This window comes from Onychomys torridus, chromosome 2, assembly GCF_903995425.1.
Source record: "Onychomys torridus chromosome 2, mOncTor1.1, whole genome shotgun sequence".
Lineage (NCBI taxonomy): Eukaryota > Metazoa > Chordata > Mammalia > Rodentia > Cricetidae > Onychomys > Onychomys torridus.
Window position 1 is genome coordinate 64,478,304 of NC_050444.1, and position 24,507 is coordinate 64,502,810.

Below are 24,507 nucleotides of genomic sequence, written 5' to 3' on the forward strand. Positions count from 1 at the left end.
TTCTGTCTCTCTCTTCCTTTTCCCTCCCTCCCTCCCTCCTTCCCTCCGTCCTTCCCTCAATCTCTCCCTTTCTCCCTCCCGCCCTTCCTTCTTCTTTTCTCTCTGTCTTTGTGGGTTTGTTTGTTTGTTTGTCCTTTTGGCTTTGTTTGGTAGGTCTCACTCTCACTGAGGCTAACCTGGGCTGGTCTCAAACTCATGGCCATCCTCCTGCCTCAGTCTCCTGAGTGCTGGGATTACATGTGTGAGCCACCACACCTGCCAAAACCATTGAAGGTCTAGAACCTTCTCAGAGAAAGCACACTCAGTTACTCTCCAGATCTCTCATAACGCCAGGCCCACAGCCTTCCGCCTGTTGATTCAGTTTTCATCCATTCTCCGTCGATCTATCCAGCGTGTCTGAATATCCAGCCCCCCAACACTTGTGGACCAGCCAGTATGTGGGTGTTACGGTTGCTAAGAGGATCACAAGTGACCCATGGCCCGGGCTTAGGTGGGCTCACCGCCTAGTAAAGAGGGGGGACTTGGGGATTCGGCAGAGGGCACTGATGGGAACAGGGCTCATAGAAGCTCTCATGGAGATATAGGATTCTCTTGAGTCTTTAAGGAAAAGGAAAGATGGCATCTAGGGGAGTATTCCTAGATGACTTTATACTCTGAAAATTCTGATATGTCCCTAATAGTTTGCATGTGATGTTTCTTAAAAATAAACTGAGGGGTGGCCATGATCCATAATGGCTCACAATTACTATGGAAACCTAGTTCTTTTAGACAGGTGCGTGTGTGTGTGTGTGTGTGTGTGTGTGTGTGTGTGTGTGTGTGTGTGTGCATGTGCACGTGTGTGCGTGTGCGTGCGTGCGTGCGTTTTTTTTATTCTGGGTGGGCATCCACACAGACGTCAGTGGACATAACAGTCCTCGAGACTTGACTCAGCGTGTCACCCAGACCTCTGCTCCAACCCTGCCTACGCCCCTCAGTAATCCAGTTCAGCCTCCTCTCCTGTTCTAGTTCCTCCCTGAACAACACTGGTGCACTGCCTTTCAGTCCCAGCTTGTTCTCTCCTGGCATGGAGGAGCTCACTACCTTCCCGCACAGCCTGCTCCATGTTTGCTCTGGACCAACAGGAGATTCTCCATGTGGAAGGAGCCAGCAGTAGAAAGTCAACTCAGACACTAGGAATGCCCATAAGCTTAGCGAAAGCTCGAGGTTGGCTTTTACACAAATCCTTACTTACCTTACTTAGACACCTGTTGAGAAGGGGGACCTGGGCTGAGGAAGGGTATCCAGGCCAGAAATAGTAGCAGGGGCTTAAGGGGCCCAGGCTGAGATGCCACTTCTGATTTGAAGAAAAAACTCCAAGTGTGTCCTTCCCACTTGCTCTCTGCTCTATTTCAGGCGGCATCTGAGGAGCACCACTACACAGGGGTGTGCATTTGAAACCAATGCCATACGTGGGATCCCTGCACTCCCTCGAGTGATTAAAAGTTCAGAAATGGAATGGCACAGTTGGGGAACTTCTTAGCCCTTTGGGACAATGTCCCCAAGATCCAATTACACTGAAGCACTCCAGGAGCCTTCTCCCTCCTCTGTTCTTGCTGGAGACACCCACACTTGCAGAGGGACCAAGGTAGACATGTCCATTCCTTGCTTGAATTTCTACAAACTTCAGTTTGGCTAAATGCATTTGAGAAGAACCTGGGGTGACAAGCTCCAGGGCAGCCCTGGCTTGGAAAGGAGTTGGGTTTCAGTGTCTTGGTTAGGTGTGACCTAGGAGAGACAGCACACCAAGCCTGTGACAGAAGCCGTGTGTCATTGTCAGATCTGGGCCTCAATGACTCACAAGGCCAACAGCAGAGAGGAACCAGCTGGCCACCTCTGTGTGCCACAAATGGGCAGAAAGAAAGGGGCCCAGGGGCTAAAGCCATCTGGTCAGGTCTAGGTCATTTTCAAGCAAGTGGCCTATGAGATGTTCTAGTGGGTGGGTCTAGACCTAGCGGGGCATGTTCTATGGAGTTACTTTAGAGACCAAGAGGTGGTCACTGTGCCGTGTCTACACAGTCCACACAAGATGTGAAGAATGGAGAGGTAAACCAGACTGTCTGCATGTGGTTCATAGAGGCCAGAAGGCAGCTATATAGGAAGACTTCAAGAAGGAGGCAGTGGAATAGAGATTATGTGAAGGTAGATTTGGCTGTGCATTTGGTATAAGAAAGTCAAACCTATATTGAGAAGAGACAGAGGAAACACAAAACGATATACATTTACTAGGTTCCTTGTTATTATTGAGTAGTATTCCATTGCATGGACAGCCTAGGTCCATTTACCCATCCTCCTTGCTGACAGTTAGCTGAGCTGTTTCCATTTTGGGTCATTATGACTAAAGCTATTACTGACTGTCATAGACAAGTGTTTTCTACCGATTTCTTTTATTCTTGGCTAAACACCTGAGGATGAGGTTGCTGGCTCACACCATAGAGACACACTCAGTTTTTATGAGAACCCAGCAAGTCCTTTACAAAGGTGAGCTGTGAGCATTCTGATTGCACCACAGCCTTGCCAGCATCTGATGTTGCCAGTCTTCTAAGTTTTAGCTACCCTGGCAGGTGTAGTGGTGACCCACTATGGCTTTAATTTGCATTTCTGGGCTACGGGACATTGAGCACATTTTTTTCTTTGGTAACTGGTCACTCCTGTGTCTTCCTTTGGGTATTATCCACTCGAACCTTTTATGTCCCTTATTCTCATTCTGTTCCTTAAAAAAACACATTTTGTTCCTTCCACAATTTGCACCCTGACCTTCTTCAGATATGTGAGTTGTACATGTTGTTCCAGGTTGTGGCTTATGTTTCTTTTGAGCTGGAGTCTTGCTATGTCATCCAGGCTGGCCTGGAGCCTTTGACCCTCCTGCCTCTGCCACACTATGCCTGGTGGGCACTCATTTTCCTTTCTTTCTTTCTTCTTCTTTTTTTTCTTGACATTAAGCTCTTTTTTCTTCTTTTTTTTTTTCTTGACATTAAGCTCTTTTTTTTTTTTTTTTCTTTCTGAGACAGGGTTTCTCTGTGTAGCTTTGCGCCTTTCCTGGAACTCACTTGGTAGCCCAGGCTGGCCTGGAACTCACAGAGATCCGCCTGGCTCTGCCTCCCAAGTGCTGGGATTAAAGGCGTGCACCACCACCACCTGGCGACATTCAGCTCTTTGTTTAAGCAGAAAAGCAGCGAGGACAGACAAGACCAGCGCCCATCCCAGGGGATTTCCCCGGAAATCAGGTGTTTCTCCATGCATATTTAGAGATAACACCGTCCTGGAAGAACTCCCCGCAGAGTGCAGCCAGTGATCACCAAACCCCGATGCCAGGAACGCCTTAGCAGCTGCTGGGCTGATGGGACAGCAGGGCTTCTATGTCAGGTTCCATGGTGCGAAATCGGCGGCTGTACCTGCGCACTGGAAGCCTGTCGTGGCCCACCAGGAACTTCTCAAAGTTCCAGGCAATGTCGTTGCGGCCGAATGATGTATTTGGGGTTGATCATGAGCGCAGTGGGATCGTCACTGGGTGCTGACAAGGACTCCCACAGGAAGGTAAAGAGCGGGTGAGCCTTCTCACCATTCACCTCGGATATACTTCAGGAAATTCAGAATCTCTTCGTTCTTGGCATTCTCCTGATGTCCAAACTCATTGCACGGGGAAACCGAGCACCATCAGGCCACGAGGCCCGAGGCGTCTCTGCAGAGCGTTCATCTCGGTGTAGTCCCGGGTCGTTGTGCCTCAGAGGGACACCACATTCTCCAAGAGCAGCACCTTGCTATGCATGGAGCCCGGACTCACAGGCTCCCCGCCCGCCAGCGGGCACGCGGAAAAGGCATACACGGTGTCCTGAGCCAACGCGGAGAGCCGAGCTGCACATGTAACTGCCAAGAGTTGCGGAACTCAAAACAGAATCCAGACTGCACTCATTTTCTTAATTGTGTCTTCTGCTGAACAGATATCTTGTATTTTGATAAACCCTATCGATTTTTTTTAGTTATTATTTCTCATATCTTCTCTAAGAAAAAGTTGCCTACTCCTAGTCGTAAAGATATTTTTCTATATTTTAAAAGAACTCCATAGTTTTAGCTTTGGTTTAGATCTGTGATCCACAGTGAATTAATGTCTGTGTATGGTGTGAGTTAGGTAGTGAAGATCATTTCCTCAAATGGACATCTAGGCGTCTCAGCCACATTTATTTATTTATTAGCATTTTTTATAAAAAAAGAATTAGTGTACAAGGCAGGTATGGTGGCTCACATCCTTAATCCCAGCACTCAGAAGGCAGAGGCAGAAGGATCTTGGTGAGCTCAAAGCCAGCCTGATCTACACAGGGAGTTCCAGGCCAGCCAAAGCTACATAGTGAGACCCTGAGTACAAAATTAGTTAAAAAAAAAAAAAAAATCAACATATGATTACGGCGTTTCCAAAACAAAAACCAAAACCATGCACTGTGGTAGATTCCTCCCCACCTCCTTCACCCCTCTGCTACCTCCGTCCCACCTGTAACCTCCTCCAGTCTCTAGTCCTCTTTCATGTCCCGTGTGTCCTTCTGCTCACCTTCCTTGTCACCTTTTTTACCTACTTTTTTATCCAGCAGTTTAGAGTTTTGAGTCTTATGTCACAGTCTTCACTCTGACTGGTATTGATTTTGTGCAGGGTGAGGGAAAGGGATCTAGTTTTGATCTTCGACCTGAAGAGATCCAGGTTTCTCATCACCACTTGTTGAAGATGCTCTTTTTTCCCACGTGTGTTATGGCACCTTTGTAAAAAGTTAGGTATTTATGGCTGTGGCTGTATGTGCTTATTACAGATTTTTTTATTCTAGTCCATTGATCTGGGTGTCTGTTTTATGCCAGTACTCTGTCATTTTCACTATTATGTATCTGTAGAGGTTTGGTGATGCCTCCAGAATATTCTCTTTGCTCAGGATTGCTTCGGCTGTGGGCAGGGGGGCGGGATCCTTTTGTGCTTTCATAGGTTTTTGTACGTCTATGTCACCTTGACACAAGCTAGAGTTGTCTGAGAGGAGGCAGCCTCAGCTGAGAAAATGCCTCCATGAGATCAGGCTGTAGGCAAGCCTGTAGGGCACGTCCTTAATTAGTGGTTTACACGGGAGGGCCCACTGTAGTGGGTAGCTGTTCCAGCTTTGATCTGGAAGTTCCAACCCCCTTTGCGGCTTTGGTAACTGTCACACTTACAAGGCAGAGCTGAGAGAGGACCCTGAAGACCCAAGATCCAGATGCGCCAGCTCTCTTGGTTCCTCTACCCTAAACACTGGAGGTAGACCGAGCAGAGTTTTCCAGAGAACACAGCCGGACTGCGCCATACCTTTCCCAGACCCTGTTACCTATCCCTTCACTTGTAAGTTACCCCACAAAATAAACCTCCCTTTTAACTACGTGGAGTTGCCTCAATAATTTCACCAATAGCCCAGCCCATTATACGAGGGACCACCCCTGCACTGGTGGTCCTGGGTTCTATAAGAAGACAGGCTGAGCAAGCCTGTAGAGCAAGCAAGTCAACAGCATTCCTCCATGGCTTCTGCCTTGGTCATGGTGTTTCATTACAGCAATAGTAACCCTCACTAAGACAGTTTTAAGAAAGATTTTTCTATTTCTAAAAAAAATGATGTTACATTTTTTTAATCTTTTAAAAACATGCAAATAAAATAAAATCATGCACCAAATTCATCAGACCCAATATATATCACAATGAACTTTTAAACGGAAGAGCCGTTCTGAAGCTGTGAGATTAACATTGGATTTCACACTTTTCTTGGGAATTTTGATGGGGATTGCATTGGACCCGTAGATTGCTTTTGCTAATATAGTCAGTCATTTTAGCAATGTTGATACTTCCAGTCTATGAACATGGCAATCTTTGCATCTTATGGTGTCTATGGTATTTTTATAGGTTGTTGGAAACAGAACTGTTTCCCTGATTTCCTTTTTCAGTCTGTGTTTCACAGGCATGTAGGGCAGCTGCTGGTTTTGTGTGTTAATTTTGTATCCTGCCACTTTGCTGAGCATGTTTATCAGCTCTAAGGATTTTCTAGTGGAGAGTTGGGGTCTTATTTATTTTATTTTTAACTAAGTTTATTTATTCTGGGTGTACATATAGGCACTCATGTGCCACCACAGGCACGTGGAGGGCAGAGGACAACTTGCAGGAGTTGGTTCTCACCTTCCACCATGTGGGCCCCAGGAACTGAACTCAGGTCATCAAGCTTGGCAGCAGGTGGCCTCATTCAATGACTAGGGTCTCTTGCATATCTAATTGTATCACCTGCAAATAAAGATGTTTGGATCCTGCCTTTTCTATTTGAATCACTTTTGCTCCCGTCTCTTATTTTGTTGCTGTAATAGAGACTCTTAATTTTTTCCTTCTTGGTTTCTTCAGTAATCCAGTCATTACTCAGTAGTGTGTTGTTTAATCTCCATGAGCTTTGGATTTTCTTTCTGTTGATTTCTAGCTTTGCTCCACAGTAGTCAGATAGAATATAAGAAGTTCAGTTTTCCTGTATTGGTTGAGACTTCATTTGTGACCTCCTCTCTGATCTATTTTAGAGAAAATGGGCTTCTGAGGAGAATGTATACTCTGGAGTGTTTTGATGGAATCTTCTATAGATGTCTGTTAAGTCCATTTGATCTGTGATGTCAATTAACTCGTGATGTCCCTGTTTCTATTTGTCTATATGACTTGTCAACTGGTGAAATCAGGGTATTGGACTCATCCACTATTACTGCATTGGGGTTCATCTGTGGCTTTATATCCAGCAGCATTTGTTGATGAAATTGGGTGTATCTGAGTACATATACATTCAGAATTATAGCGTTGTCTTGATTGACTGTCCACTTCATTAGTATAAAATGGCCTTCTTTATCTTTTCTGACTAGTTTTGGTGGAAAGTCTGTTTTGTCAGATATTGGAACAGTGACACCCACTTGTCTCCTAGGTCCATTTGCTTGGAATACCTTTACCCATCCTCTCACCCTGAAGTCTTGGCTGTCTTTGATGGTGAGATGTGTTTCTTAGAGGCACTAGCTAGCTGGATGCTGTTCCTGTTTGTTTTGTTTTTAAATCTAGTCTGCTAGCCAGTATCTTTTGGTTGGATAATTGAGAGTATTAATATTTAAAGTTACTATGTAGAGGTTTGTATTAATTCCTGTCATGCTGTTGATTTTGTAGCAGTTGGCCTTTTCCTAATTCTCATTTGCTTAACCATTGTAGCACACCCTCTCCATAGCCTCTTAGAGGAGTTTATTCTTCTCTTTACTACAAAGAATTCCTTACAGTAGCCTCTACAGTGCTGGCTTAGTGGTCATAAATTCTGTTAGCCTGCTTTTATCACAGAATATTTTTCTTTCTCTATCAGTGATGACAGACAGTTTTGCTGAGGGTAGTTGTCTGGGCTGTCAGCTGTGGTCTTCCAGAGCTTGAACAACATCTTTCCATTCCTTTATGTATTTTAATGTATCTGTTGAGAGATCGGCTGTTATTCTGTTGGACTTGCCTTTATATGTGACTTTGTGCTTCTCTTTTGTAGAATTCAATGCACTTTTTAAGTTGATTATAGTTAGTGTTTTAATTATTCTACTGTGGGGTGGGGGTTCTGGTCTGGCACAGTCTAATTGGTGTCCTCTATGCCACTTGAGCATTGATAAGCCTCTCCCCTTAGGTTTGGGAAGTTTGTTTTGTTTTGTTTTGTTTTTCGAGACGGGGTTTCTCTGTGTAGTTTTGCGCCTTTCCTGGAACTCACTTGGTAGCCCAGGCTGGCCTTGAACTCACAGAGATCCGCCTGGCTCTGCCTCCCCAGTGCTGGGATTAAAGGCATGCGCCACCACCGCCTGGCTTGGGTTTGCGAAATTTTATGCCACAATTGTATTGAGAATATTTTCTGGACTTTGGGCATAGAATTCTTCTTCACCTATGCCAATATTTCATAGACTGGTTTTTCCATGGTGTCCCAAAGATATTGCCTGTATAATTTAAATTTGTATCAATGTCATTGACTGAATTTACTAATCCCACTAATTTACCTTCAAGCTCTGACATTTTATTTTCTTCATGATCAACTAAATTGGTGAAGCTTTCTAGAGGGCTTTAAAACTGACTTTTTGAACTTTTTTTCTAGCTTGTGGTGATGTATTGTGTCTCCCAATATACTGTGTCCCCAAATTAAATTTACCTGAGGATCAGAGGGAAAAGCCAGCCACTATATATAGTAAACATAGAAGTCAGGCAATGGTAGCACATGCCTTTAATCCTACCATTTGGGAGGCAGGGATCTGTCTGGATCTCTGTGAGTTCAAAGCCACACTGGGAACAGAGCCAAGATTGGTGACACATGCCTCTAATCCCAGCACTAACCATAGCGGTCTGGAGGTCTGTGCAGACAGACAGGAAGTGACAGAGCTGGGCAGGAAGAAGAAGTGATGTAGCAGGGCTGAGAGAACAAATGAGGGAGCAGAACAGAAAGGTATATAGGTGTGGGTAGACAGGAAGTAGCTCTCTTTGGAAGCTGAGAAGTTGGTGAGGTGAGGTCAGCTGTGGCTTGTTCTGCTTCTCTGGTTTTGTTTGTTTGTTTGTCTGTCTGTCTGTTTGTTTGTTTTTTGAGACAGGGTTTCTCTGTGTAGTTTTGGTGCCTGTCCTGGATCTTGCTCTGTAGACCAGGCTGGCCTCAAACTCACGGAGATCTGCCTGGCTTTGCCTCCCAAGCGCCAGCACTTGGGATTAAAGGTGTGCACCACCACCACCCTGCTTGCTTCTCTGATCTTTCAGAACCCAATATCTGGCTCTGGGTTTTTTATTTAATAAGACCATTTAGCAATTCATCTACACTAGCTGTTTAATTAATTCTATTATTGTATCAGGCAGCGATTTTCTTATTTCAATCAGCTGGGTTCTCTCAGAATTGATTCATTAATGAACTAATCCAACATTTACTCAGTTCTCACTGTTTTAAAAATACTTATCAATATTCTTTTGAATTCCTTGTCTGGGATTTCTTCTGAGTTACTCTCCTTGAGGTCATTACTCAGTTGGTAGATTTTGGAGGAGACGTGTCTCTGCTTTTTATGTTGCTTATGTTTTCATGCTGGGACTTGTGCATTGGGAGTTAAATCACTGTTTCAAATTTATTTTAGAAGTTAGGTCATGTTTCTTCTTTCATCTTGAAGATGAAAGTTTCAATGTTCAAGTGTCATTTTCCTCTGTAAGGTTGCTGTTTAAGACCCCCGGCTCTATGAGTCCTTCCCTGAGAGGATAACACTGTCTACAACATCAGTCACTATCTAGGGGCAGACTCGCCATGAAAATAATACAATAGTCAACTATACAGCATCATCCCTAAGTGCAAAGGATTTTAGGGGGTCAAACTGTGAGCACATTGATAGTACTGTGTGAAAAAGAAAAAGAAGAAAGCCACAATAAGACAAGGTAAATGTCGGGAAGACAGAGAGAAAACTAGGGAGATATAAATAGAAGCGGAAATGGGTTGGGGTGTAAGAGTATGGGGGTGAGGGAATTTGGGCTAAAGGCAGACTGAAGACAGGTGAAGGTCAGTTAACAGATAAGTTGACCAGCCCCTTCTCTCAGGAGCTGAGGCACATATCCTGAAAAGCAGCCCAGACTAGGTTCTTTGAGAGAGGAAAGGAGAGAGGAGCCCGCTGAGCTGTACTGCTAAATGACATTGAGCATTAAACAAAGATGGGTAGAGCAGAGGGAGAAGAGCATGCTCGGATGAGCTCTGAGGTGATCTGGTTACACACGCTGTGCCCTTGGGCGAGTTTCACAGGTGGAGTCTGAGATCTGGTCACTCTCTCACTTCCTCCAGGGCTCTGTTCTGAATACCTGCTCTCCTCCTGTGCTGACCTTGCCAGGGTCCTGGGCACCACTTGGAGTCGCTGTGAAAGTTCCCAGGTGCACTTTGGTTCCCGCCGAATTTTACAGCTTTCTGGATGCTGTGCGGATCGATCTGCCCAAAGTTTCTTTTCCTTGGTCTTTCAGTGTTCTGTTTATCAGATGAGAGCCTACCACTCTGGCCGCTTTGTCTGAACCCGACGGTGGGATGCCGAAAGAGCCTTGGGCGGCTAAGCCAGCCAAGCAGCAGACTTTTTTGTTTGTTTGTTATTTTCTTACTTTATGCGTACGTGCACTCTTATGTGTGGAGATCAGAGGACAGCTTGCTGAAGGTCATTCTCTTCTTCCTCCCTGTGATCCAGGGATCAAATCCAGGTTGTCAGGCTTGCTGGCAAGTGCCCTCGCCCACTGAGCCACCTCACCTGCCCAGAAGACTTTTGGAATGGCGTCTTGCTGCTGTTCTGTCAGCCAGTTCCAAGCACCTCTGGCCAAGGGAAGAGTTCCCCCATCCTCCCCTCCCCTCTCCCTGCACTTTCACCCCTCCCCTGCTCTAGGTGTGGCCTTTCCCCAGCGGTTTGGAGAGTCTGCTGCTTTCGACAGAGTTGTTGTTCAGCTTTCCCAAATTATTCTCTTGAGACTCTGGCTACCCGCAGAGTACCTGATTTTCATCTGTCCTGAATCCCCGTGATTCTTTTTTTAGATTCTGAAAACCGGCTCCATGGTGAACAGCGCTTCCTGCTCTTCCAGAAGACCTGAGTTCAGTTCCTAGCACCCACATTAGGTGTCTGGCAACTTCCTGTGACTTCAGCTCCAGGGGATCTAGTACCTTCTTCTGACTACTTAAGGCACCTGCACACATGTGGTATGCAGGTGAGCATGTGCACACGTGACACACATGTATTAATAATATAACAACAAAATGAAATAATACTTATCTGGCAGGGGAGCTACCATGATTACAGCTGTGTCTGTCCAGGTTGGGGCTCATCTAGTGCACCCTGGGTGTGCTGACCGTGTGAAAATCGGGACTCAAGTGCACACACAATACGTGATAGTGGGGAACTGCACTTACGCCGCGCCCCCAGAAATAATAGAAAATAAACCCCTGCTGTTCCAGCATCATTATGATGCTGTGTTAAAACACCTGGACAGCAAGAACCTGATGGGATAGTCTGTTAGCTCACAATTCTGGTTACAGTCTTTTATTTCAGGGAACTTGAGGTGGCAGGAATTTGAAGCAACTAGTAACATCACATCATAGTCAAGAGATAGAAATGAATGCACAAACACATGGTACTTGTCAGCTCTCTCTGTTCTCAGACCGTCCAGAGCCCCGAACCAGGGACGGGCACTGCCCACTTTCAGACTGGATCTTCTCATGTCAATCAAAACAGTCCTTTACAGACCTGCCACAAGGCAACCTGTCTGCACGGTCTCTCAATGAGACTCTTCTCCATTCATCCGAGGCTGAGTCAAGTTAACAGTTAAAACTGAACATTCACACCTACAAATCAAACAAATGGAGTAATGAATTATTATTGGGAAGACAAACATGGCTTCATCAAGAAACAGAAAGAGGTTTATATCACCCAGGAGCCCCCTGTGTCCCATGCTAACCTCAGCTCCTTCCTTCTACAATAACTGATGAGTGCTCTGCCTTTGCAGTAATCAACTCTTGGTAATTTTAATATTTTGATCCCACAGTGGACATCTACAAATACAATAGCTTGGTTTTACAGTAGATATTTATTACAATTACATTTTTAATAAAATAATTTATTTTACCAGGATAAACCCAACTTGATGATATATTATCTATAAAAATTACATATATATGAACACATAGATCTTTTAGAAGTCTTACCGAATTTGGTATAGTTATTTTAAGGTTTTTGTGGCAGTTCAGATCTGGTCCCGCCTCTTCTTTTCTTAACTCTACCTTCTGTCTGGAATTTGGGTTATTTCTTCCTTAAGTGATTGATATAAGTGACCACGTCTAGGGGTGGTGGCACAATGCTGTAGTCACAGCTCTTAGAAGACTAAAGAAGAGGGTCACAAGCCAGGGCCAGCCTGGACTACAGAGTAGGAGCCTGCTAATAATGACAATTATGGCAATAATACACTAGAAAAAAATCTAGGCCTGCAGCTTTCTTTGTGGCTTTGTTCTAATAATAAAGTCAGCTAGTTTAATAGGTATAGAGTTGTTCAAATTTTCCATTTCCTCTTTTAGTGGTTTTTGTAAACTGTATTTTTTTTTTCAGAGAATTTGTGCATATTACTTAAATTGTCTAAGTTCTAGTTCCTGAAGTAATTCATAATATTCTTTTATTATTATTGTTTTGATAGTTGTAAGTCAGCAGCAACTCTTTTTAACTCTTGGGAGTTCATGTTCTCTATCAGTTGGTCGGTTTACACTCTTTCTATTGATGCTGAGGCATGCTGAGGCTTATCAACTTTGTTCTCTTTTATCACGCCTATCGGATTTGTTAATGTTTTCTATGGTCTCTTTTCCATTTCATTGTGTTTGTTTATAGTTTGTATTATAATTTCCTTTGTCTCCACGTTAGATTTGCTTTGTCCTTTTCCTAGCTTGTTAAGGTGAAAAGTTATAAATTCTAGCATATATTTAAAACTTTAACATTCCATTGAACTCGGCTTTAGATATATCACACACTTTTCAACTTTTTGAGAATTTCATATGGGAGCACACTGTATTTGCATTGTATCTACTCCCTCTTCATCCTCCAATGTCTTCAGGGCTCCCCTCTGGAATTCATGGCCCCTTTTTCTTGATATATGTTATCACTGGCTAAACATTTAGAACATGAAAGAAGAAAAGAAAAAAAAAAGACATAAACATAAATACACATTCTTGTCTGAAATTTCTAGAGAAAACAAAACTTTCTAGAAATTACTTAGGAGTTCCCTGGGGTTGGAGTATGGACTGACTGCAAGAGGAGGTGAGGGAACCTTTGGAGGTGATATAAATGTTCTAAACGTGGAGGGGATTGTGTATTCCAGACCACCTTGGGCCACACAGTAAGATTCTGTCTGCATCAAAATGAACTAAGAAGTGAGTTTTTTCTCACAGTGTGTTCCCAATTGTACAGATAATAAAAAAGACCAAACTGACCCACACATCCCAATTAGTCTTCACTGATGAAGAATGTTTTTCTTCCGCATGTTTTTCACCAAGTTTTTATTGCTTTTTTTTTTTTTTTTTTGCATACAAAGAATGTTTGACTTTCACAATCATTTTCTTGTTTCTAGGTCATTTAGTACAACCACTGTCTTTAGTCTAAAGAGTTGATGGTCCAGCCTCAGGCACTCAAGAAGAAGAACTCAGTCCAAACTGATCTGTAGGACCAGTGAGCAAGTCTATGCTTACTAAGTGGTCATTCCCAGCAGAGTCCTGCTGTGCACAGAACCAGGAAATAACCCACTTCTCTCACTATCAATGAATGAGGCATTTCCAATGCACCAGGTTCCTTACAGCAACCTTCACATCCTTGTTTCTGAGGCTGTAGATGATGGGGTTCAGCATGGGAGTCAACACTCCATAAAATAAGGACATGAGTTTGTCTGAAACATCCTGTTTGTCTGCCCCCAGTGGGTCCTTGGACTTGGGCTTCCCATACATGAAGAGGATGGTCCCATAGAAGACGATCACCACAGTGAGGTGGGCAGAGCAGGTGGAGAAGGCTTTCCTCCTTCCCTCAGCAGAGGGGATCCTCAGGATGGTGGTGAGTATGAAGGTATAAGAGACAAAGATGAACAGAACTGGGACCCCTAGAAAGATCACATTGGCCACCCCCATGCTAATCACATTGATGGAGATGTCAGCACAGGCTAGCTTTAAGACAGCCAGGATCTCACAGGTGAAGTGATTAATGACATTGTCCCCACAGAAAGGCAACTGTACTGCCAGGGAGATCTGTACCAAGGAGTTGGCACCACCAGCCACCCAGGAGCATATGGCCATGGGCACATAGGCAGCCTTGCTCATGACCACAGGGTACCTGAGGGGGTTGCAGATGGCCACATAACGATCAAATGCCATCATGCCCAGGAGCACACACTCTGTGGCTCCCATGGCAAAGGAGAGAAACATCTGTACCACACAGCCTGAGAAAGAGATTGTTTTCCTGGGAGTAAGGAAACCATCCAGGACCAGGGGAATTGAGGAGGTGGTGTAGCAGATGTCCAGGAAGGAGAGGTTCCCCAGGAAGAAGTACATGGGTGTGTGCAGGTGGGAGTCGAGGATGGTCACCAGGATGAGGACCCCATTGCCCAGCAGGATCACCAGGTACATCAGCAGGATGAGCAGGAAGAAGGTTTTCTCCAGCGTTGGGTGATCTGACAAGCCCAGCAAGACAAATTCAGCTACCACAGACTGGTTGGCCACTTCCATTTCTCATGCTCTCTTTCCCTTTCATGAAAACAGAAGACAACAAGCACTTATGGGGACCAGTCTAGGGGCACGCTTCTAGAATGTATAGATTTACCCTGTAGATGCCAGCTCGCAAAATCAGCACTGAAGGGATAAAATTCACTCTCAGGTTGCCCTAGAGGTCAGAACGCATTGGTTCAAGCAGGAAAAAGCCTCTGATAGAAGCTTAACCAAGCATGAAACACGGAAAAGCATGATATAGCCAGGCCAATGGAGCCGGCATGCCTGAAGGAAGGGATGTGTCTCCTTTTGCATGCAGGGCTACGTGAAAGCCACAGAGAGGAACCTTTAGAATGCTACAGGGTTCCTGAAGAGGGGAGGGACATGGACCCCTCTGGCTTGGTCCCAGAACCCTTTCTCCATTCTCCTAGGCTGCTGTCACTCTTGGTAATGTTAGCTATTGGCATCATATCTCCCCTCTAGCTTAATGCTGTACCCTTACAGTAATGTTATGATAATAATTTAGCTCCACAGAGACATAATGTGGTGGGTGGAGGCCAGGCAGACTAGAGTCTAGCTAGAATTTCTGTTTGTTGCATGGCACCTGGCTTGTCCCTCGTTTCTTGTGAGCTTGATGGGTGTTACCCCTGGGCTGCACTATCAATACAATATAATACAATACAGCTCCTGTGGGCTGCCAGACATGGTGGTCCTTGTAGAAGCCAGGCATATCCTCTCTCCCATAGCTCAACAGTTGGTGTAGTCTGCTCCATACCCTGGAAGGACAAGTGTCCTGTATTTTCCTGTGTGCCCTTCATGACTGTACTGTGTGTGTCCTGTACCTTCCTGTGTGCCCTGTGTGTCTGGACTGTGCTGTGTGCTTTGAGTTTTCCTGTGTTCCCTGTGTGTCTGGACTGTGCTGTGTGTCCCGGGTCTTCCTCTGTGTCCTGTGTGTCTGGACTGTGCTATGTGTCCTGGGTCTTCCTGTGTGCCCTGTGTGACTGGACTGTGCTTTGGGGCAGTGGTCAGATCACAGCTCCTCACTCCGGCCCTTCTGCACCTGGCTGACCAATCAAGCCACTGCAATACCATCAGAACATATCCTGCCAAGGAAGGATGACAACTCCAGCCAGGCTTCCAGAGGTCTTGCTCCAGGAGGGAACCAGGTGCCGCAGGGAAGAACTGCAGACCAGGATGTGAGAGAAGGCCTTGACTTCTGAAGTTAAAGGTGAGGAACCTGGGACAAGAGCGACAGGCCAGTGGGGGAAGGAACTTGTTACCAAGCCTGACAACCCAATGTAATGAGTGGGTAGCTATTCTGTCTATGACCTTGAAGCATCGCCCCTAGAGATGCAGCAGGTAACTGCTCCACCTGCCTCTAACCTTGAAGTACATGCCCCTGGGGTGTGGCCTCCTGGACCCCTAAGACCTGAGATGCGTGTAGGCAGCTCTCTTTTCTTGCTCAAGGTTTTTGGAAGACCTGACTGGGTCAAGCAGCTGGAACAGCATTCCAGAACCTATGACTATTCTGTTATGTACAGTGAGTTTTTCCCCTAATAAATTCCTTTACCCATTAAACAGACTCTGTGGATTTCTTGTTATAACCCCAGTTTATTCTTAGGACCCATAAGATGGAAAGGGAGAATTAACTCCTTCAAGTTGATCTCTGACCTCTACATGAGCACTGTGACACATGTGTGAGCATGTCACATACAAATAAATAAATGTTTAAAACAACAAGGAAACTGACGCTCTGAGAACCACAAGGCTGGGACAGAGCCAGGTGGTTCTCCAGTCTCCCCTAGACTCCGGCTCATTGTGTATGTTCTCATCTACCATTTGTACAGAAAATATCTACTGAGGACAAAAGGGCCCAGTTATGAAGCTTTGGTCATTCTCACCCTCCCTAGGACATTCACAGACAATAGATGTATGGCACCTTCCTCTAAGACAGTGGTTCTCAACCTGTGGGTTGAGACCCCTTTGGGGGGGGGGTTAACAACTGTCTCACAGGGGTCACATCAGATATCCTGCATATCAAGTATTTACATTACAATTCATAACAGTAGCGAGATTACAGTTATGAAGTAGCAACAAAAATAGTTTTATGGTCACTACAACATGAGGAACTGTATTAACGAGTTGCAGCCCCAGGAAGGCTGAGAACCACTGCTCTAAGAAATCTGCCTTGTAGCCGGGCTTGAGCGGGATGAGTGGGGCCCTGGCTTCACCCACTATGTCTTTGACTGTTCCCCTGTTGCTAGGGAACTGGGGGAGAGAAACCAAACCCAGGCTGAAGCTATCCTCCTGCAGTTATCAGAGAAGCTGAGCTGTAGGCATTGGGAGTCATCGAAGAAAAAGAGATCTGGCTTCGGAGATGTGAGCACTGTGTAAAGGAGATGGGAGCTATGTCAGGGACAGCTCTTTCCAAAGCAGATGGAGCCTTGCTGGGAGGCTGTGAAGTAGCTTCTCTTCCTCAACTGTGCCAGTCTTCCGGGAAAAAATAAACCAGGACTAAAACCGTTTCCCAAGTGTTCTGAGCACGTGATATGTAGCTCACACCTCTCACCCTTTGTCAGGCAGCTTGATGAGTAGAAACTTGGCCTTACACTAGACAGACAGTCCTTCTATTGTTGCCCTCCGCATCTGTGCCCCCATTCTGCCCTATCCCTCACCAGCCAGGACTCCTGAACTCCCTGGTTCTCCTCCTCTATAAAGAACCCCAGAGGTGTGAAAGCCAGGACCTAGTCTGACCTTGGATGCCATCTGTCTTTGGAGTCCTGACTTTTCTCCTCCCCTCTCCTACCTGAAGAAGGTCTGGCCACAGAGAGGACCCCGCCTGTGTCCACCGGGCAGACAAGTCCATGGTGGGGACGGAAGCTCCCCCAGCAGAAGGTCTCCCGGTGAGGAGGAGGCGGCCGGAACTGTCTGAACTCAGAAAAGGATAGTTTCAACTGCCTATACTGTGCTCGCCTGGCCCAGCCTGGTCTGTGGGCCTGGGACACACAGCAGTTCTATCTTGCAGTCTCGGGAGACAGTTGTCTGTAAGGGAGGAAAGACTCGGTTGGCTGTAGCTGGGGGGTGGGGGGCTCGTGCTGCTCTCTGTTCTAGCTGCCCTTCCCCATTCCCAGGGAAAAGACAAGAGACAACTGGAGATGCCCCCTTGCCAGCTGCCGCTGGAGTTGTGCCCGGCCTGTGACTTCTGTGCTTTCTGCCCTCTGCCCTTCACCTGGCTCTCCAGAGGGCTTATCAAGGATCCTGAGAAAGTTTCAAGTCCTCGTTGTTTGGGAGCTGGTCCTAATCCCAGAGGCAATTTAAAGTTTGCTGGGAGGGCTCCCAGGAGTTTCAGGCCTGTGTTCCACAAATCCAATTAGACAGCAGCAGACAGGCCTGTGTGAATCGGAACCCTCACTGTGAAGGAATGCTCCTCAGATAGGGAAGACCCTGCCTGTGCCCGGTGCTTGCTGGCCTAACTGGGAATGGGGGAATAACAAAGGCCTAACTGTGCTTCGACCACAAGGGGATGATGGTCCCCATAGCTAAGACAGGCACCCTGGTCATCCAATGCTCCCAGCAGCTGTTTACAGCAGCATTAGAGACTGAGGGTTGTTTGTCCCAATGTCCCCACCTAGCCTCCTGCTTGGGGCAGGCCCTGGGGTAGCTACCAAGGATTTGGGGGTAGAAAAGAAGCCCTTCCCACAGACAAGGAATATGTGAGTAAGGGCACGGGAAGGGCTTGAATTCACTGATGGACACTATCCGCAGCAGCCGCCATCTCCTCTGAGGAACTGTGGAAGTGTTTTACTAGCCCCTCCCCTTTAAACTAACTTTACCCATCTCCTCCACAACATGGGGGCTCACCATCCATGTCAGGTTGCTGGCTGGGCGGTGCATATGTCCCTCCTGGCAGCACAAAGAGGCCCCCTCAAGCCAAAGGACCATCCTGAAGTTACCTCAATTTAACTTAAACTATGCCAACTGGAGCTGGGGAGATGGTTTAGTCTATGATGTTCTTGTCTTGCAAGGACTAAGACCTGCATAGGTGTGCACCACCATGCCCCTGCCTCCTCCATGCTGGCCTCACTGGTGTGCACTACCATGACCCCGCCTCCTCAGGGCTGGCCTCACAGGTGTGCATCACCATGTACCAGGTTACTGGTACACCTTTTTTGGAGAAATATTCAATCAAATCATTTGTCCATTTTTAATGGGACCTCAGAGACCCTAAGACTGAATTTCTTTTTTTATTCTTTAGGATTTTTTCATCTGTTTATAATCTTTTCTTTTCTTTTTCTTTTTCTTTTTCTTTTTTTTGAGCTGAGGATCAAACCCAGGGCCTTGTGCTTGCCACTGAGCTAAATCCCCAGGCCATATTTATAAATCTTATACACGAACACAATGTATTAAAATGATATCTAAGCCTTGGGCTCCCCAAATCAGTTCCTCCAGGATTCTCTGTACCACCTATCTTCCCAATTTAACCTCCTCCTCCTCCTCTTCCTTCTTTTTCTCCTTCTATAACCACCCGAATCTAGTTAGTGCTATGTATATGCCATGGGTGGAGGGACCTTAGGAAACCCGCCAGGAGCCACATGGCTGAAGGAAATGATTCTCTCTTCAGCGGTCACCGACTGCCAATAGGTCCTCATGCCAGAATATGGACTGATTTGTTTCTGGTGCTGTGAGCTCGAGAACTCAGTGGCTCTGTCGTGTCCAGAATACACTATTTGGTATCAGTCTTTCCAGACCTCTGGCTCTTACAACCTTCCCACCCTGCTCTTCCCAGATGTTCTCTGAGCCTTGATGTTGCCGGTGGGTGGGGGAGGGCTTTGTTGTGGTGTCACGGATGGCTCAAGGCAAGTTCTCCATAGTTCCTTACTCTCTGCATTTTAACCAGACATGAGTACTGCATACATCACCATCGGATCCATGAAAACATTGAGTTAGCTTTTATTGAAATATTTTTACTGAAGATATATTCGAATTACACAAAACTATGTAAAAGTGGACAGTTTGGGGACATACAGCACATTCACAATGTGGTCCCACCTGTGTCCAGCTCTGAGACATTTTCATCCACCCCAAATGTCAAATCCCCGATCAGTTACGCTCCCTCCTCATCCCTAGTCCCCCGAGAACTATCGATTTGCAATCTGATTTTGTCACATTCACTGAGCTCCCACTGGACTGAACCAACTCTCTCAACCGAGCCAATGTCAAATGTGAGGGGGATGCAGAGTTACACAATAGAACTGTGTGCAGAGGAGAGATTTGAACCATTGCTGCAAACGACCACACATAAGTGTAGAATAAAGGCATGTTTTCTCTCTAGGACATGGGAGCATTTTGAAATAAGTACTGCTTTTAGCAAAGCCCACCTCCCCTTTAACTATGTGGAACAAAGGGGCAAAAACTTCCTGAATGGGTACCATTGCTTCAGAGTCCCCATTTGGGCTTCAATTTTCTATGAATGGGAAGCCACACTGGGGTGGGGTGGGGAGCCCATCGCACACCTCCTCTGGGGTTTGCTAATTTGGAAGCCTCTGTATCCATGAGTTTTAGCTATATATAAGGCTGAAGTAATATTCAGTCCCTTTTGCCAGCCTTATAGAAGAAGACCATTTGAAATAAGGAATTGGGACAGAAAGCCTAAAATGAAGTATTAGATTTGCAGCAAGGATGAACTTGGATGCCATGAAGTAAAATAACCAGGTAGGAAAGGCGAACACTGCTCTTCCATGTGGCGTCTATAGACCTCGGGTCCATAGGAACAGCACATCCGTTCCTTCTCTTGTTGCTAATGCCCGGCAGAAGCGTCCCAAGGGAGGAGAAATGTGCTTTTGTTCACAGTTCATTGGGTCCGTCCTGGCAGGAGACGAAGGTTTAGAGCAGCCAGGTCCACGGCAGCAGGAGCCTGAGGCAGTCCTCACATCTTAGCAGACCAGGAAGCAGAGCCAGAAGCAGCAATCACCTCAAGCTCCACTCCCAGGGCCCACTCTTGATAGCCAGGTGACAGTCCCAGAGGCTCCCCACTCTCCCAGAACGCCAACTGTTCAGACACACGGGCCTGTGGGACACATACGTCAAACCCCAACAGAGTAGGATAATGACCGGAGGTGGCCGAGTAAGGAGGAAATGTTGATCAAAAGATACAAGCTTTCCACTCGATGAGACAAATGGGTTTATTTCTCTACAGCACATTATGGTGACCATAGTTAATGACAATATATCGTATACCCGAAAGTTGCTTAAATAGCTCAATGTAACCATTCTACAATGCAGAGAAATATCATGTTGAGCAACATGAGTACACAAGAACTTGTCAGTTAAATTTTAAATAGGACTACTCCTTGTTATATTTCTTGTAGAGAATTTAGATAAATCATTTCTCCTAGAAGGAGGAGGAGGCAGAGGATCCCTGTACAGAACTCATTTTATGTCCCTGTCTAATGTAGGCCAGCATCTCTAACTTCCCACTGTTTGGTCCCACGAATTAACGAGATTACAATTACAGTTGGGCATCACAATGCATGCCTATAAGCCCAGCACTCAGGATTAGAGACAGGAAGACGGATAGTTCAGGACAATCTGGGCTATATAACAAGACTCTATCTCTAATAAAAAGAAAATAACACAAAATAAAATAATGACTAGGGACTGGCATGATGGCTCAGTGGGTAAAGGCACCTGCTGTACAGGAATCGTCTGCACTAATAATACCCTGGTGAGGAGGAGGAAGAAAGCTGGCATCAGAGTTTTTCAAGCATCTTTGCCACCTTGAGAACATAAGCACCATTGCCCATGATGCCACAGGAGAGGCACCCAGAGCTCTCACAACACTGGGTGATTCAGCTTGACCGGGGCTTGACAGTTTCTCTAAAGGCTGAGGAGATGGAGCTCTGAAGCCCTGTGACTGGGGACCCTCAGCCCACAGACCTCTCAGGCTCAAGCCAGAGACAGCTTTTCTTTCTTGGAGGCAAATCTTTCACCTATCTGAGCCCTCACTTAGGCCCAATATAGTAAGGATGTCCCCACACGCAACACGTGTCTTCAAGCAAGGGGGACGCAAGAAAGTTACAAGGCAGCGTTGGGCAGTCATCTGGGTGTCTGTCCTAAGAGTCTCTATATGGGCACACTTTTCAACTCAGAACTGAGGGAGCAGAGGCAAGTGGACCTCTGTGTATGATGGGCCAGCCAGGGCTGTATCACAAGACTGTCTTGAAAAAATATTGAAAGGATCTAATGCAGTAAATGCTTTTTAGGGGGTGAACTTTTTCTTTAAGCCAAAGGAAGTCATGTGTTTTTCTCTCTGGGAGCCAGCAGAGGCAATGGCAGCAAAGGTCACACACGGGTGACATGCACACTCTTCACACACCTGTGCTGACATGGTTGTTCGTGTCAAAGGCTGGCTTCCCCTGGAGCTGATTCTGAAGGAGAGATTTTCAGGCAGGATGTTGTCTGTGGAAGCTGTTGAAGGAGCTGAGGACCTGCTCAGAGAGAGAACATGAACCTGCCACAGAGAAGTGCTCGCGGCATGGCTCTTAGAGATAACCAGGCTTCATATCGCCACTGATGGGTTACGGGCGTGGGCTGACCTGAGAAGAGCCTGTGGCACTGGGTGTGGTAGCTCTCTTTAGTGAGGGGCAGTGCTGCAGAGAAATCCACCCATGTCGTCAGCCACTGACAGGCCCAGTGGCTGAGGTGATGAGCAGTTATCTCTGGGCAGGAGCAGGGGTCCAGACAACACTCTTTTTTTTTTTCAGAGCTGAGGACCAAACCCAGGGCCTTGTGCTTGCTAGGCAAGTGCTCTACCACTGAGCTAAATCCCCAACCCCCGTTTAAAAAAAAAAAAAAATTTGTGTTTATTACTTTTAGGGAAGACACACAGTTTCACCAGAAACAATGATTTTTCTCACACAGTAGAAAAAAGGACTTTTAAAAAATCTGCTGTCCCAGATGAAAAGTACCCAGCAAGCACTGGGCCAGTTCTGAGAGAAGGAACCAGTGTGGTGGAAGTTACCTACAGGAAGCTCAGTGCAGAGGTCTCCACAAGTCTAGTTTAGTTCTATGAGGCTCCAGGTCCTCTGACTGGGATGCGGGCTGGCTCACTCCCCAGGTGACTGGGATGCGGGCTGGCTCACTCCCCAGGTGACTGGGATGCGGGCTGGCTCACTCCCCAGGTGACTGGGATGCGGGCTGGCTCACTCCCCAGGTGACCGTGTTTGCTTACAGAACTCAGCAGCAAACTGCTGCTCCAGCTCCGTCCCTGTTGAGAGCATACATCTATCTCTGCTCTTTGTCTTTGCTCCAGCTGCTGCTGGGCAGATTGCTGCTTAGCCGTCTCCACTCTGAAGACAGGTTCTTTAACTTTGGATTTTCCTTTCCAGCCAGGTGGATCCATGGCTTGGATTCTGAATGCTTCTTGGTCAGCTCTGACCCGGCCTCGGGCTCCTGGCCTCTGCCAAGTTGCAGACCAGCCCCTAGGAGGGGTTCACCCTCACCTTCCCCTTCCAGCGGACCAGAGCACCCAGCCCCGCTGCCCTTGAACTGGGCAGGCCACGCCCCATTCCACACTCTTAACCAATGCTTCTCCAGGTTTAGCAGGCATATAAGTCCGCAAGAGAATCTTGTTAAAATGGGGGTTCCCAGTCAGTGAATCTGCTGTGGACCCGGGCACTCTGTATGCCAATAAGCTCCCAGGTGATGTCAGTCTGTGGACCACACTCTGATTGGCTTTAAGGCAACTTGTCCCTCAAGTGAGAGCATCAGAACAGGTGGGTCATAGACTATGTCCCTCCTTCACTGGGCGAGGCATCTGTGACTTGCCAGATCCCTCACAGCAGTCTTAACATCCTTGTTCCTCAGGCTGTAGATGATGGGGTTCAGCATGGGGGTCAGAAGTCCGTAGAAGAGGGAAATGAGCTTGTCTGCAAGGTCCTGCTTGTCTGCCCCCAGTGGGTCCTTGGACTTGGGCTTCCCATACATGAAGAGGATGGTCCCATAGAAGATAATCACCACAGTGAGGTGGGCAGAGCAGGTGGAGAAGGCCTTCTTCCTCCCCTCAGCAGAGGGGATCCTCAGGATGGTGGTGAGTATGAAGATGTAGGAGACAAAAATGAACAGAACTGGGATCCCCAGGAAGATCACATTGGCCACCCCCATGCTAATCACATTGATGGAGATGTCAGCACAGGCCAGTTTCAAGACAGCCAGGATCTCACAGATGAAGTGATTAATGACATTGTCCCCACAGAAAGGCAACTGTACTGCCAGGGAGATCTGTACCAAGGAGTTGGCACCACCAGCCACCCAGGAGCTGATGGCCATGGGCACATAGGCAGCCTTGCTCATGACCACAGGGTACCTGAGGGGGTTGCAGATGGCCACATAACGATCAAATGCCATCATGCCCAGGAGCACACACTCTGTGGCTCCCATGGCAAAGGAGAGAAACATCTGTACCGCACAACCTGAGAAAGAGATTGTTTTTCTGGGAGTAAGGAAACCATCCAGGACCAGAGGGACTGAGGAGGTGGTGTAGCAGATGTCCAGGAAGGAGAGGTTCCCCAGGAAGAAGTACATGGGTGTGTGCAGGTGGGAGTCGAGGATGGTCACCAGGATGAGGACCCCATTGCCCAGCAGGATCACCAGGTACATGGACAGAATAAGCACAAAGAATGTCTTCTCCAGTTTGGGATGGGCAGAGAGGCCCAGCAGGACAAATTCTGTCACAGTAGACTGGTTGGATACTTCCATTTCAAACTCTCTCTTTTATCCCAAGGAATACTGAAGGCAGAAAATGCATGCTAATGACTGGACTTGCTGGATTCAACACACAATACCTTTAATGGCGTCCAGAAACTAGCCTCTGAAGCAGGTATGGTGGTGTAGACCTTTAATCCCAGCACTCACGAGGCTGAGGTAGGGACTACAAGTTTGAAACCAGCCTGCATGACAGAGTCAGGGCTCGTCCCAAACCAAAACAAAAATTTACCCTCTGAGATTCAACTGTAAAACCATGTTATCTAAAGGCCAATCTGTGTAGCAGACCTGGAAAAAAAAGAATTAAAATTAATGATGTAAATGATATATTTCACTACAAGCTAAAGTAATGTCATGTGTTGATGGACAGTGTTTCCAGCACTTTATAGGAAAGCAGGACCCTGTGAGTAATTCTATGTGCCACATAGTTGGAGGCCTTGGGCTATCACAGCTCAGTGACCTTGGCCATTAC

The 24,507-nt window shown here is 46.5% G+C and overlaps 2 protein-coding genes and 2 pseudogenes across 2 annotated transcripts; all 4 read right to left on the reverse strand.

Annotated features, from left to right (window-relative positions):
• Positions 1 to 3,358: 3,358 nt before the first annotated feature.
• Positions 3,359 to 11,263, reverse strand: LOC118577876 (annotated as a pseudogene).
• Positions 11,264 to 13,285: 2,022 nt separating this feature from the next.
• LOC118578389 (olfactory receptor 13C7-like) lies at positions 13,286 to 14,358 on the reverse strand. The gene has a single exon (XM_036179291.1). It carries the CDS (start codon positions 14,292 to 14,294, stop codon positions 13,338 to 13,340), a length of 957 nt encoding a protein of 318 aa, XP_036035184.1. The 5' UTR covers positions 14,295 to 14,358; the 3' UTR covers positions 13,286 to 13,337.
• Positions 14,359 to 22,474: 8,116 nt separating this feature from the next.
• Positions 22,475 to 22,674, reverse strand: LOC118577268 (annotated as a pseudogene).
• A 398-nt stretch (positions 22,675 to 23,072) lies between these two features.
• Positions 23,073 to 24,029, reverse strand: LOC118578405 (olfactory receptor 13C7-like). Its single transcript, XM_036179314.1, has one exon. It carries the CDS (start codon positions 24,027 to 24,029, stop codon positions 23,073 to 23,075), a length of 957 nt encoding a protein of 318 aa, XP_036035207.1.
• Positions 24,030 to 24,507: the final 478 nt, after the last annotated feature.